Source organism: Vidua chalybeata, chromosome 30 (genome assembly GCF_026979565.1).
Source record: "Vidua chalybeata isolate OUT-0048 chromosome 30, bVidCha1 merged haplotype, whole genome shotgun sequence".
NCBI classification, from domain to species: Eukaryota; Metazoa; Chordata; class Aves; order Passeriformes; family Viduidae; genus Vidua; species Vidua chalybeata.
Genome location: NC_071559.1, coordinates 3,058,123 through 3,069,311, shown reverse-complemented (window position 1 = coordinate 3,069,311; position 11,189 = coordinate 3,058,123). Strand labels below are relative to the sequence as shown.

At 64.7% G+C, this 11,189-nt stretch overlaps 2 protein-coding genes across 3 annotated transcripts; both read left to right on the top strand.

The window, feature by feature from the left end:
- MFSD5 (major facilitator superfamily domain containing 5) lies at window positions 1-3,960 on the top strand. 2 transcript variants are annotated; one of them, XM_053967365.1, is made up of 3 exons: window positions 1-238; window positions 671-736; window positions 1,351-3,960. In XM_053967365.1, the coding sequence occupies exon 3, from the start codon at window positions 1,375-1,377 to the stop codon at window positions 2,689-2,691; it is 1,317 nt and encodes a 438-aa protein (XP_053823340.1). In that variant the 5' UTR covers window positions 1-238; window positions 671-736; window positions 1,351-1,374; the 3' UTR covers window positions 2,692-3,960. The 2 variants fall into 2 exon arrangements, with proteins under 2 accessions (XP_053823340.1, XP_053823342.1); XM_053967367.1 differs by lacking the exon at window positions 671-736 and having other exon boundaries at window positions 216-238.
- Window positions 3,961-4,526: 566 nt separating this feature from the next.
- Window positions 4,527-11,181, top strand: SPRYD3 (SPRY domain containing 3). The gene is made up of 11 exons (XM_053967335.1): window positions 4,527-4,575; window positions 5,452-5,637; window positions 6,141-6,216; window positions 6,296-6,420; window positions 6,949-7,084; window positions 7,355-7,543; window positions 8,092-8,241; window positions 8,584-8,641; window positions 9,366-9,485; window positions 9,560-9,714; window positions 10,300-11,181. The coding sequence occupies exons 2-11, from the start codon at window positions 5,465-5,467 to the stop codon at window positions 10,432-10,434; spliced, it is 1,317 nt and encodes a 438-aa protein (XP_053823310.1). The 5' UTR covers window positions 4,527-4,575; window positions 5,452-5,464; the 3' UTR covers window positions 10,435-11,181.
- Window positions 11,182-11,189: the final 8 nt, after the last annotated feature.

Below are 11,189 nucleotides of genomic sequence, written 5' to 3'. Positions count from 1 at the left end.
TGTCGCCCCCCTCCCTGCTGCCCCCAGTGCCACCCTCCGCCCTGTCGCCCCCCTCCCTGCTGCTCCCCCTTTTGCGCCCCCCCTGCCTGTCCCCGGTGCCGCCCCCCGCGCTGTCCCCCCCCGTGTCACCGGTGCTGCCCCTCCCCGCGCCGCGGCCCCCCCCGGCCCCACCCGAGCGCCAGGTGAGGGGGGCCCGGCCCCCCCCCCCGCGCGGCGGCAGCGACCCCCGGGGGCGGCGGTGAGTGAGGGGCGCTCAGGGCAGCCCCCCTTTAACGAGCCTCGGAAAGGGGGGCACCGGGGGGCACCGGGGGGCACCGGGGGGCAGCGGGGGGTGGGTCACCAGGGGGGTTTGCCCAGGGGGTTTCGGGGGGCTTTGCTCGAGGGTCCTCGCACGAGCCCTCGGAGGGCGGGGGTCCCCACAGACCTCCCGGGGCGCGGGGTGGGGATGCCGCAACTCTGGGGGGCACTTGGGGGGGGGGTCGTCTCCACAATCCCCCGCGCATTGTCGTTGTCTGGGGTCCCTTTCGGGGGTGTCTCCACAAGTCCGCGTGGCGTCTCTGGGGGTCCTCGTGGACACCTTTGGGGGGGGGGGGGGGGTCCGTGAGGGGGGGGGGGCCGGGAGTGTGTGCCCTGTGTCACGTGACACGGGCAAACATGGCGGCGCCCATAGGACCGGAAGCGGAAGTGGCTCCGCGGAGGCGCCGCGGGGCAGCTGCGACGGCGCCGGGGACCGGGGGTATGGGGGGGGCTCTGAGGGAGCCGGGGGTTACCGGAAGGGGTGGGGGGGGGCTTCGGAGGGTCTGAGAGGTGTCTGGAGGGGTCCTACGGGGCAACTCTGGGGTCGGGGGTGTCTATGAGTGGTAGAGTGGGGGCTGTGGGAGTGGAGGGGGCGCTGTGTGGGGCTGTAGGGGGAATTTGCGGGACTTCAGGAGGATTTGGGGTGCGAGGGTCCTGTGTGGGGGGTGTGAGGGTTCTATAAGGGTCTTATGAGGAGTCTATGGAGGTCCTATGCGGGGCCCGTAGAGGATCTGGAGCGTGTGGAGGGGGCCTGTTGGGGGGTATGGGGGTCTGTGGGTGGTTGTGGGGAACTCTGGTGGGGGTTTGGGGTCTGTGGGGGTTCTGTGGGGTCTGGGTGGGCTTGGGAGGGGTGGTGCGGCATGTGGAGGAGTTGTCGGGGACTGTGTGGCATATCAGTGATGCTGGGGGTCCCTGTAAGCCCCCAGGGGTCCCTGTGGGGTGGGGAGTCCCTGCAGAACCCATGGGCTGTCTGGGGGATTTGGGGCACCTGGGTGGTCCCTCTGGACTCTCCCAGTTCCTCCTAGTGCTGATCCCCCTCTTTCCCTTCCCCAGGCCCTCCTGAGCCCCCTCCCCACCATGTTCCTGCTCCCCTGCTCTGCCCTCGCCCTCCTCCTCCTCACCTGCCTGGCTCTGGAGCCGCCCCCGCGCCGCCCCTCGCCCTCCAACCCCGCGTTCCGCGCCTTCCAGCGGCAGTTCCTGCTGGGTTACCTGCCGGCGCTGGCTGCGGACTGGCTGCAGGGCCCGCTGCTGTTCCAGCTGCTGCAGAGCCGGGGCTTCCTGCGCAGCCAGATCGCCGCCCTCTACTCCTGCGGCTTCGCCTCCAACGTCGCCTTTGGCCTCGTCTCCGGGGTTTTTGTGGATCGGCTCGGCCGGAAGAAGTCCTGTGTGCTGTCCTCGGGGCTGTGCTCCGTGTCCTGCCTGCTGCTGCTCTCCCAGGATTTCCTGGCCCTGGCAGCTGCCCGGCTCCTCGTGGGGCTCGGCACCTCCCTGCTCTTCTCCGCCTTTGAGTCCTGGTACATCCATGAGCACCTGGAGCGCCACGACTTCCCAGCCGAGTGGATTCCTGACACCTTTTCCCGCGTGGCCCTCTGGAACAGCGGCCTGGCCGTGGCAGCTGGCCTGCTAGCTGAGCTGGTGGCCGAGGGGCTGGCGCTGGGCCCCGTGGCCCCGTTTCTGCTGGCAGTGCCCTTCCTGGCTCTCTCAGGGATCTTCGCTGGGAAAAACTGGGATGAGAACTATGGGAAGAGCCGGCCCTGTGGGAAGGCCTGCGGGGAAGGCCTTCGGGGCCTCGCGTCCGACCCCCGGGCGCTGCTCCTGGGGCTGGTGCAGGCCCTCGTTGAGAGCATCCTCCTCATCTTTGCCTTCCTTTGGACACCTGTCCCGGAGCCACACGGGATCCCGCTGGGAATCGCGTTCTCGGGATTCACGGCCGCTGGTGCCGCGGGCTCGGCGCTGTTCCGGCGCGGCGTCACCGGGAAGCTCCGGCTGCAGCCGCTGCGGCTCCTGCCTGCCTCCGTCCTGCTCCTGGCGCTGGCCCTTCTGCTCCTGGCGCTGCCGCTCTACCCCCCCGGCGACTTCCTCGCCGTGCTGCTGCTGCAGCTCTCCTGCGGGATTTACTTCCCGGCCATGGCGTTCCTGCGGCGCCGGCTGGAGCGCGGAGGGGACGCGGCGGGAGGGGCGCGGTGGCTGCGGCTGCCCCTGGGCCTGGGGGTGGCGCTGGCTCTGCCGGCCCTGCCCGGGGACCTCGCGGGGACACGAGGGGTGTTCGGGGCCGCGGCCCTGGCGGCGCTGGTGGCGCTGGGGGCAGCCGGGGGCGTCCTGGGCACCAGCCGTGGGGACGAGGGGCTGAGGGTGGGAGACGAGGGGCTGCTCGAGGGGGACACTGGGGAGTGACAAGGACACTGCGACGGCGACACTGGGACAGCTCAGCAGCGACACCTGGCTGTGATGGGAACACTGGGACAGCGTCAGGGGGTCACCAAGGTGTGACAGGAACACAGGGCTGGGACAGGGACAGGGACACTGGGACAGCTCGGTGGGGACACCGGGGTGGGACAGGGACACTGGGACAGCTTCTTGGGGACACCGGGCTGTGACAGGGACACTGGGACAGTTCGATGGGAACACTGGGATGGGACAGGGACAGAGGCACTGGGACAGCTTAACAGGGACATAGGGGTGTAATGGGGATGCTGGGGTGGGACAGGGACATCAGGACACCTTGATGGGGACACCAGGATGTGACTGGGACACCAGGACAGCTTGGTGGGGACGCTGGGGTGTGATAGGAATGGGGACACTGGGGTGGGACAGGGACAGCAGGGACAGCCCCAGCTCAACGGGGACACCAAGGTGTAACAGGGACACCAAGATGTGACAAGGAGGGAGACACTGGGATGTCATAGTGACACAAGCACCAGAACAGCTCTTTGGGGACACCAGGGACACAGGGACAGCTTGATGGAACACTGGGATTTGACAGGGACAAGGACAGTAACAGCTGGCTGGGACAGCGCCACAGACACCAGAATGTGACAGGGTCAGGGACACAGGAAGAGCCCATGGGGTCACCAGGCAGTGGTGGGGTCACAGTGTAACCCCTGTGCTGAGCTGTGAGTGACAGAGACACCCCATGGGGACGCTGGACAGTGAGGGGTCACAGTGCCACCCCGCGATGGACTGTGGGTGACAACAACACGGGGACACCCCGATCATGACAAGAACAGGTCACAGTGTCACCCCTGTGGCTGAGCTGTGGGTAACAGTGACACTGGGACACCCCACTGGTGATATTAAACTGTGACAGGTCACAGTGTCACCTCCATAATGACACGTAGGTGACAGTGACACCGGGACGCCCCAGTGGAGACACAGAGCTGTTACCAGTGCCACCCCCACAACGAGCTCTGGGTGGAGACACCCCGAGGTGACACTGAGCCGGGACAGATCACGGTGTCACCCCATGACAAGGTGAGGGGACACTGGTACACCCTCAGGTAACAGCTGGGCTGTGACGAGTCACAGTGCCACCTCCCCGACGGCACAGCAGAGGGGACATGGGGACACCAGGCCAGGTGTGGCCTGTGGCCGACCCCGTGTGGTGTCATGGGGGTGGGGGTGTATTAATTACTTAATTAATTTCTAATAAACCCACCCAATAGAGGTGTTTGTAAAGTCCTCTTCCTCCCCCTGCCCCCCAAACCTGGGTCTGGGGGACACTGAAACCCTTCCAGAGCAATCCCAGTTCAAACCAGTGACTCCCAATCCAGCCATGTCTCCAGTGCAACCATAGCACTGGTTTGACCCCAAGCTGAACCCCTCAGTGCCCCCAGTATCCTCCAGTCCTCCCAGTAACCCCCCCCACCCTCCCAATTTTCCCAGTTCCCACCTGTCTCCCCAGTTTCCTGCATTCCCCCCAGTTCCCCCCAGTCCCCCCCAGTTCCCCCCAGTCCCTCCCAGTCCCCCCCAGTTCCTCCCCAGTCCCCCCAGTTCCCCCCAGTCCCCCCCAGTTCCCCCCAGTTCTCCCCCGTCCGCCAGGGGGCGCCCTTGCGCCGCTCGCCCCGATTTCCCAGCGTCACGTGACTTCGATGCACACTCCCCGCTTTCCCCGTTAGGCTCCGCCTCCCGCACTCTTCGTCCTCCGATTGGCTGAGGGGCCCATCAGTCTTGGCGCAGCGGGTGGCGATTGGTCCGCGGGGCCCAGTGGGCGGGCACAGGGAGGTGGAAGGGAGCGGGGCCCGGATGTGCGCGCGGCCCATGGAGGGGGCGGGACCCCCGGTGAGGGGCGCTGGGGCCGGGGGAGCTCTGGGCGAGATCGGGGGGCTTCCTCAGGAGTTTTGGGGAATACGGGAGGGACTTGGGGGTCCTGAGGGGAAGTGGGGAGGTCTGGGGGGTCGCATGGTGGGTGCGGGGGGAATGGGGGCGTTGGGGGGTGCTGGGAAAGGGGGACCCCCGGCTTGGGGGGACCTTGGTGGGGGGAGGTTGTCAGGGCGGGGACTCGGGGTCAGGTTTGGGCTGGCAGATGTGATTTGGGTGTGTCACGTGTGGGTTCGGGTGGTCAGGTGTGTTGAGGAGCAGTTTTGGGGGATCTCAGGTGTGATTTGGGTGTGCCAGATGTGGGTTTGGGGGTCTCAGGTGAGTGGGAGGACAGTGTTGGGGGGTCTCCGGTGGATTTTTTTGGGTTCAGATATGTTTTGGGGGTCCAGGTGTGTTTGGAGGACCTGATGAGTTTTGGGGGATTATGTGTGTTTTTGGGAGTCAGGTGTGTTTAGGGGGCTCAGGTGTGTTTTGGAGAATCAGGTGCGTTTTGGGGATTGATTTTGACAGTTCAGGTGTGCTTTAGGGAGTCAGGTATGTTTAAGGGTTTCAGGTAGGATTTGGAGCATCGGGTGTTTTCTGGGGGAAGTTTTGTGGGTTCAGGTGTGTTTGGGGGGGCGATTTTGGGGTGTCAGGTGTGTGTTTGGGGTGTCAGGTGTGTGTTTGGGGGGGCGATTTTGGGGTGTCAGGTGTGCGTTTGGGGTGCCAGGTGTGCGTTTGGGGGGGCGATTTTGGGGGATCCCGGGTTTTGGGGGCTCATGTCTGATTCGGGGTGTCAGTTTCGCATGTGTCGGTTCCGCCCGTTCTTTCGGGGGTCCCAGCGTTGCCTCCCCGCAGGAGCCCCCCCGCCATGGATGACCTGAACCTGCACTTCAGGTTCCTCAACTGGCGCCGGCGGATCCGGGAGATCCGGGAGGTGCGGGAGGGCCGGGATCGAGACCGGGACCGGGACCGGGACCGGGACCGGGGCCTGCGCTGCCAGGAACGCGCCCGGCACATCCTGGTGGACGGGGACACCCTGAGGTACCCCGGGGGGGGGGGCGCAGAAGGGGGCTGGGGGGCTCCGGGGGGCACCCACGGAAAGGGACCGAGGGGACCCAGGGGGCGGGGGGGGGGGAGATACACCCGGGGGGGTGGGAGGGGGCACCCACAGACCTGGGAGGGCTCTGAGGGTACCCGGGGCGGGGGGTCGGGGGCTGTCTCAGCCCCCGGGGCGGGGGGTCGGGGGGTCGGGGGCAGTCCCAGCCCCCGGGGCGGGGGGTCGGGGGGTCGGGGGCAGTCCCAGCCCCCGGGGCGGGGGGTCGGGGGCAGTCCCAGCCCCCGGGGCGGGGGGGCGGGGGGGTCGGGGGCAGTCCCAGCCCCCGGGGCGGGGGGTCGGGGGCAGTCCCAGCCCCCGGGGCGGGGGGTCGGGGGCAGTCCCAGCCCCCGGGGCGGGGGGTCGGGGGCTGTCCCAGCCCCCGGGGCGGGGGGTCGGGGGCAGTCCCAGCCCCCGGGCGCTGTCTCAAACCCGTCCCCATCCCCCGCAGCTACCGCGGCCCCTCGGGCGAGGTCGGCTGTTACGTGGCCTCGCGGCCGCTGACCCGCGACAGCAACTACTTCGAGGTGAGCCGGGGGTGCGGGGGGCGCGGGCTGTCCGGGGGGCACGGAGCCCTGACCCCCCCCCCCCCCGGCCCGTGCCCAGGTGTCCATCGTGGACAGCGGGGTCCGCGGCACCATCGCCGTGGGGCTGGTCCCGCACTGCCACAGCCTCGAGCACCCCCCGGGATGGGGGCCCGGCTCCGTCGCCTACCACGCCGATGATGGAAAGTGAGTGTCGCGATAGCGACGGCGTCAGGGGGGCGGGGATTGTTCGGGCAGTGGGCGATGTCGCAATAGCTGGAGGAGAAGTGTTGGGATAATATTAAGGGATTTCATGACGTTAGGAGATGGCGGGATGTGAGGCGAAGGATGAGATGCTTTGGGATATTAGGGTTGTCGGGATAGCAGGGGGATGTCGGGATATTGGGGAGTGTTGGGACCTTGGGGATATCAGGATTTCAGGGAGCGTTAGAACCTTGGAGATGTCAGGATACTGGGGAGTGTTGGGACCTTGGGGATATCAGGATTTCAGGGAGCGTTAGAACCTTGGAGATGTCAGGATACCGGGGAGCGTTGGGACCTTGGCGGTGTCAGATACTGGGGGCAGCCAGAGGAGCAGCAGGACTGGGAGCTGTTGCGAAGCACTGGGGCCCGTCACGATATTTGGGCTCTGCTCCAGGTTTGAGGTCCCCTGTTACTGACACCCCCCCCCATTCTGAACCCCCCGTTTTCGGGCTCCCCCCCCCCGTGCCCCAGGCTCTACAGTGGCCGGGCCAAAGGGCGCCAGTTCGGCTCCAAGTGCAGCTCCGGGGACCGGATCGGCTGCGGCGTCGAGAGGGGCTCGTTTGGAGCCCCCCCAGCCCAGGTTTTCTTCACCAAGAACGGCCAGAGGGTGAGGTGATCCCTACCCTGCCCAAGAGCACCCTCAAAACTCACCGTGGCACCCCCAAACCTTCCGGCATCCCCTAAACAAGGATCCTTCTACCCTTCCCCCAGCTGTTCTTCACAAAGAATGGACAGAGGATGGGGGGACCCCCAAATCTTTTGAAACCCCAAAGCCTCCAGAGCCCCCCTACCTCCTACTTTGGTGTTTCCCTAAGTCCCAGATGGAGGGCCTGGGGGTGCCCTTGTCCCTCAGCCCCCTTGACTCCCTCAATTGCAGGTGGGGGGTCTGGGGGTGCCACTGTCACCCCCGGGGCTATTCCCAGCCGTGGGGCTGCACTCGCTGGGCGAGGAGGTTCGGCTGCATCTGCCCCCCCCCGGGCCCCCCGAGGATGAGGGAGGGGCGATGCTGGTGGACAGCCTGGAGGAGGAGTGGGGAAGGCTCCACGACGTGCGGCTCTACGGCTCCGTGAGCACCCGGAAACCCGGGGGGTCTGGGGGCATCAGGGAGGGGGAAAAGGGGGGGCTGGAGCCCTCCCAGGCCTGGGGATGGCCCAGGGAAGTGGCGAGGGAGCTCAGAATGAGAGTGCGGGGCAGGGGGTGGGGTTGGAAGAGGTTGGACTCCCTCCCAGAGGTGGGAGGTCAGAAATTGAGGTTATGGGGTGAGAAAAATTGGGCTCTGGGAATTTGGGTAAGGACGGTTTTGGGGATGGGACAAGAGGGGTCCCCAGTCCTGTGGAGGGTGAAAAGAGGGGATGGGGAAAGGGGGTCCCAGCAGCAACATCAGGAGTCTGGGGATTCTTGGGTGCCCCTCAAATCCCCTGTGCCTGCCCCCCCAACCCTCTATGACTCCCCCCCATAACCCCTGTGATCCCCCAAATCCCCCTGGGACCTCTGAAACCCTCCCAGGTGCCGTTTTTAGGTGGGGAAGGGGATGAATTTCACGGATCTGGGACTGGTCTGGGTTGGGGGGTGCCCCCTTTCCCCCCCGTCTGAGCCCTCCCCGTGCCCTTCCAGGTGTTGGAGTACGTGGGGAAGGGGAAGAGCATCGTGGATGTGGGGCTGGCCCAGGCCCGGCGGCCGCTCAGCCCCCGCAGCCACTACTTCGAGCTGGAGATCCTGGACCCGGGTGAGAAGTGCTACATCGCCCTGGGCGTGACCAGGAAGGTGCGCAGGGGGCTTGGAATTGGGGTACGGGGGGGGGGAGACACCTACAGAGCTGGGGGGGGGGCAGGGAAGTGGGGGGGATGTGGGTCCGGATGTTACAGAGGGAGTAAAGGCGGGCTGGAGCCTCCTCCAGGGCTGGGAGTGGCCAAGGAAGGAAGGGAGGGAGCTCAGATTTGGGGTATGGGGGGGCTGGACCTGTCCACCGGGCTGGAGCTGGGCTGAAAGTTGCAGGGGCTGTCAAAAATGAGGGTTTAGGGGGAAAAATTGGGGTCTATGAGTTTGAGGGGCTGGGCCCCCCACATTGCCCTCACCTCCCTCCCTCCCCTGTGCCCCCCCCCTCAGGATTACCCCAAAAATCGTCACCCCGGCTGGAGCAGGGGCTCGGTGGCCTATCATGCAGGTGAGTCCCCCAAGAGTGGGGGGGACCCCAAAGTGAGTGGGACCCCCCTGCAAATGCCAGAACCCGCCAAACACAGGACCCCAATAGGGGGACCTCCTCCTACTCTTTCTCCCCCTGAAAACCCCTTTCCCATTTTTCCTCCCTATTTTGGATTGCACCCCTATAATGAGGTTTTGGATGACCTCGGGGGTCCCCCCCTAATTTGAGGGGTCCCTATGGCCTCCCTCCTCCCTTCTCCCTTCTTCCATCTTTTTCCTCTTCATCCTCTTCCTTTCCCAACCCAGTTTCCTCCCTTTTTTTGGGGTGCACTCCCATGGGGAGGTCTGAGGGGTGGTTTCCAGCCCCTCGGGGCAGGGGGAGTCCCTATGGCCTCTTCTTCTCCCTTTTCTACCCTTTTATCTCTTTTCTCCCCCTTTTCCCTTTCACCCCCTTCACTCTTTTCTTCTTTCCACCTTTCTCAGGCCTCTTTCTCTTCTTTTTCTGGGATGCACCCCCATGGGAGGGGTCCTCCTTATGACAGGATTTGGGGATCCCTCTGTGCACCCCCCATCCCCAGCTGTCCTCTTCTCCCTTTTCCCCTCCTCCTCTTTCTCCACCTGGAACCCCTTTCTGTGCCCATTTCTCCCCCTTTTCTTTTTTTGGGGTGCACCCCCATGGAGGGTATCTTGGGGTTTCCCCCGCAAACTGTGGGGGGGGGTTCCCCTAATTCGGGGTCTCCCCCCAGACGATGGAAAGCTCTTCCACGGCAGTGGGGTCGGGGATCCCTTTGGCCCCCGCTGCTACAAGGGAGACGTGATGGGCTGTGGGATCATGTTCCCTCGGGACTACGGCCGGGACAGCGAAGGTATGGCGGGGCTGGGGACCCCCCAAGCCTGGCCGGGCTCTCGGGGGGGTCCCTCACCCTTTTCCCCACCCTAGGTGACAGCGATGACGCCTCGGAGCCCCCCGAGGTAAAGGTGAAGGTGCGCAATGTGATGTACCTGGAGGAGGAGGAGGAAGAGGAGGAGGAAGAGGAGGAGGAAGAAGAGGATGGGGAGGACATGGAGCAGGAGCAGGAGGGCAGGAAGGTCATGGTAAGGGTGGGGACACCCCGCCAAAAAAAAATCTGTGCCCTAAAAAACCTCCAACTCCCCAAAACCTCCTCTTTCACCCCAAAATTCTCCTTTGTCCATCCATCATGGGAATCCTTTTGAATAAGTCTGGGGGCTCCAACACCCAGATTTTGGGATGGTTGGGGGTGTCCCACCCCCCTAATATTTTAGGGTGACCCCCCGTTCGTCTATGATCCCCACACGCATTTGTGCCCCACCCCTGCACCCTCCATCACCCCAGAAATCCCCCCCGCTACCCCCACTGGGTTCACTTTACAGTGACTCAGCCTGGGGTCACCCCCTTTGCCCCCACTTTTTTGGAGATTGGGGTCTCCCCGCCCTCCCCTCATATTTTGGGGTGACTCTGCTGTGTGTCCCTGAACCCCCTCCATGTGTTTGTACCCCCTCAAAGCCTCCCCTCACCCCAAAAATCCCCCTACACCCTGCTTCTGGCTCATCTTTCCCTGCCTTACTGCCCCCCCTTTACCCCTGTTTTTTTTGGGAGGTGGGGTCTCCCCCACCTCCCCCCCAATCTAGGGGTGACCCCCTTGATTTATTTACTCCCAGGTGTTCTTCACGCGGAACGGGATGGTCGTGGGACGCAGGGAGGTTGGGGTCCCCCCCGGGGGGCTCTTCCCCACCGTGGGGATGCTCAGCACTGGCGAGAGGGTCAAGGTGGACCTGCACCCCCTGAGCGGATAAAGGGGGGCCCGCGTGGGGCCCCCCAAAACCTGAAACCCTCTGGTGCTCCTGGACCCACCCCAGGCCCTCCCAGTGCACTTTAGGGTGTTTCCACAACAGTGGAGACCCCCCCCCAAGGTGGTTTTTAGGGGGTTCACTCCTGCCCCCCTACATAATTCCACTCTTTTGGGGCCTCTTTGGGGGGTTCCCCTAATTGAATTCCCTCTCAAACATACCCCACTGTTGCCCCATCAATGGTTTTTGGGAGTTCTCAGCCGTGGCCTCCACCATGTGTTTGGGAGACCCATCCCTGCCCCATCCCTGTGTTTTTGGGGGACTCAATCCTGCCCCAAATCACCCCAGTGAACCCCCCAGGTGGATTTGGGGGTCTCAGCTCAGCCCCTTCCACAATGGGTGACCCTCATGCCCCCCCTGCAAAGCCCCCCAAATCACCCCCTTGACTCTCCCCAGCCCCCCCAAGCCCTCCCACTCCACTGACTCCCAGTGACCCCCAAATCACACCTGTGCCCCCTCATCTCTTCCAGCACTCCCCATTCTTGGGGGGTTCCAGGGGGCACAATTAGAGGTTCCCCCCATCATGAATGTAACCAGGCCCTTCCAATTCCATGGCAGCCCCCAGAGTCCCCAGCTCTGTGCTGGGGCCTGGGCTGGTTTTGGGGTCCCCTTTGACGTTTGCACATGGCGGGTGGGGGTCCCCATACCACCCCCCCCCCACACACAAATAAACCCATTTCTTACACCAAAATAAATGTGGA

Coding starts and splice junctions, on each gene's coding strand:
- MFSD5 (XM_053967365.1), top strand. CDS start 1,375: ATGTTCCTGCTCCCCTGCTCTGCCCTCGCCCTCCTCCTCCTCACCTGC.
- SPRYD3 (XM_053967335.1), top strand. CDS start 5,465: ATGGATGACCTGAACCTGCACTTCAGGTTCCTCAACTGGCGCCGGCGG. Junction 5,638..6,140: donor GTGGACGGGGACACCCTGAG/GTACCCCGGGGG, acceptor CATCCCCCGCAG/CTACCGCGGCCCCTCGGGCG. Junction 9,486..9,559: donor CTACGGCCGGGACAGCGAAG/GTATGGCGGGGC, acceptor TCCCCACCCTAG/GTGACAGCGATGACGCCTCG.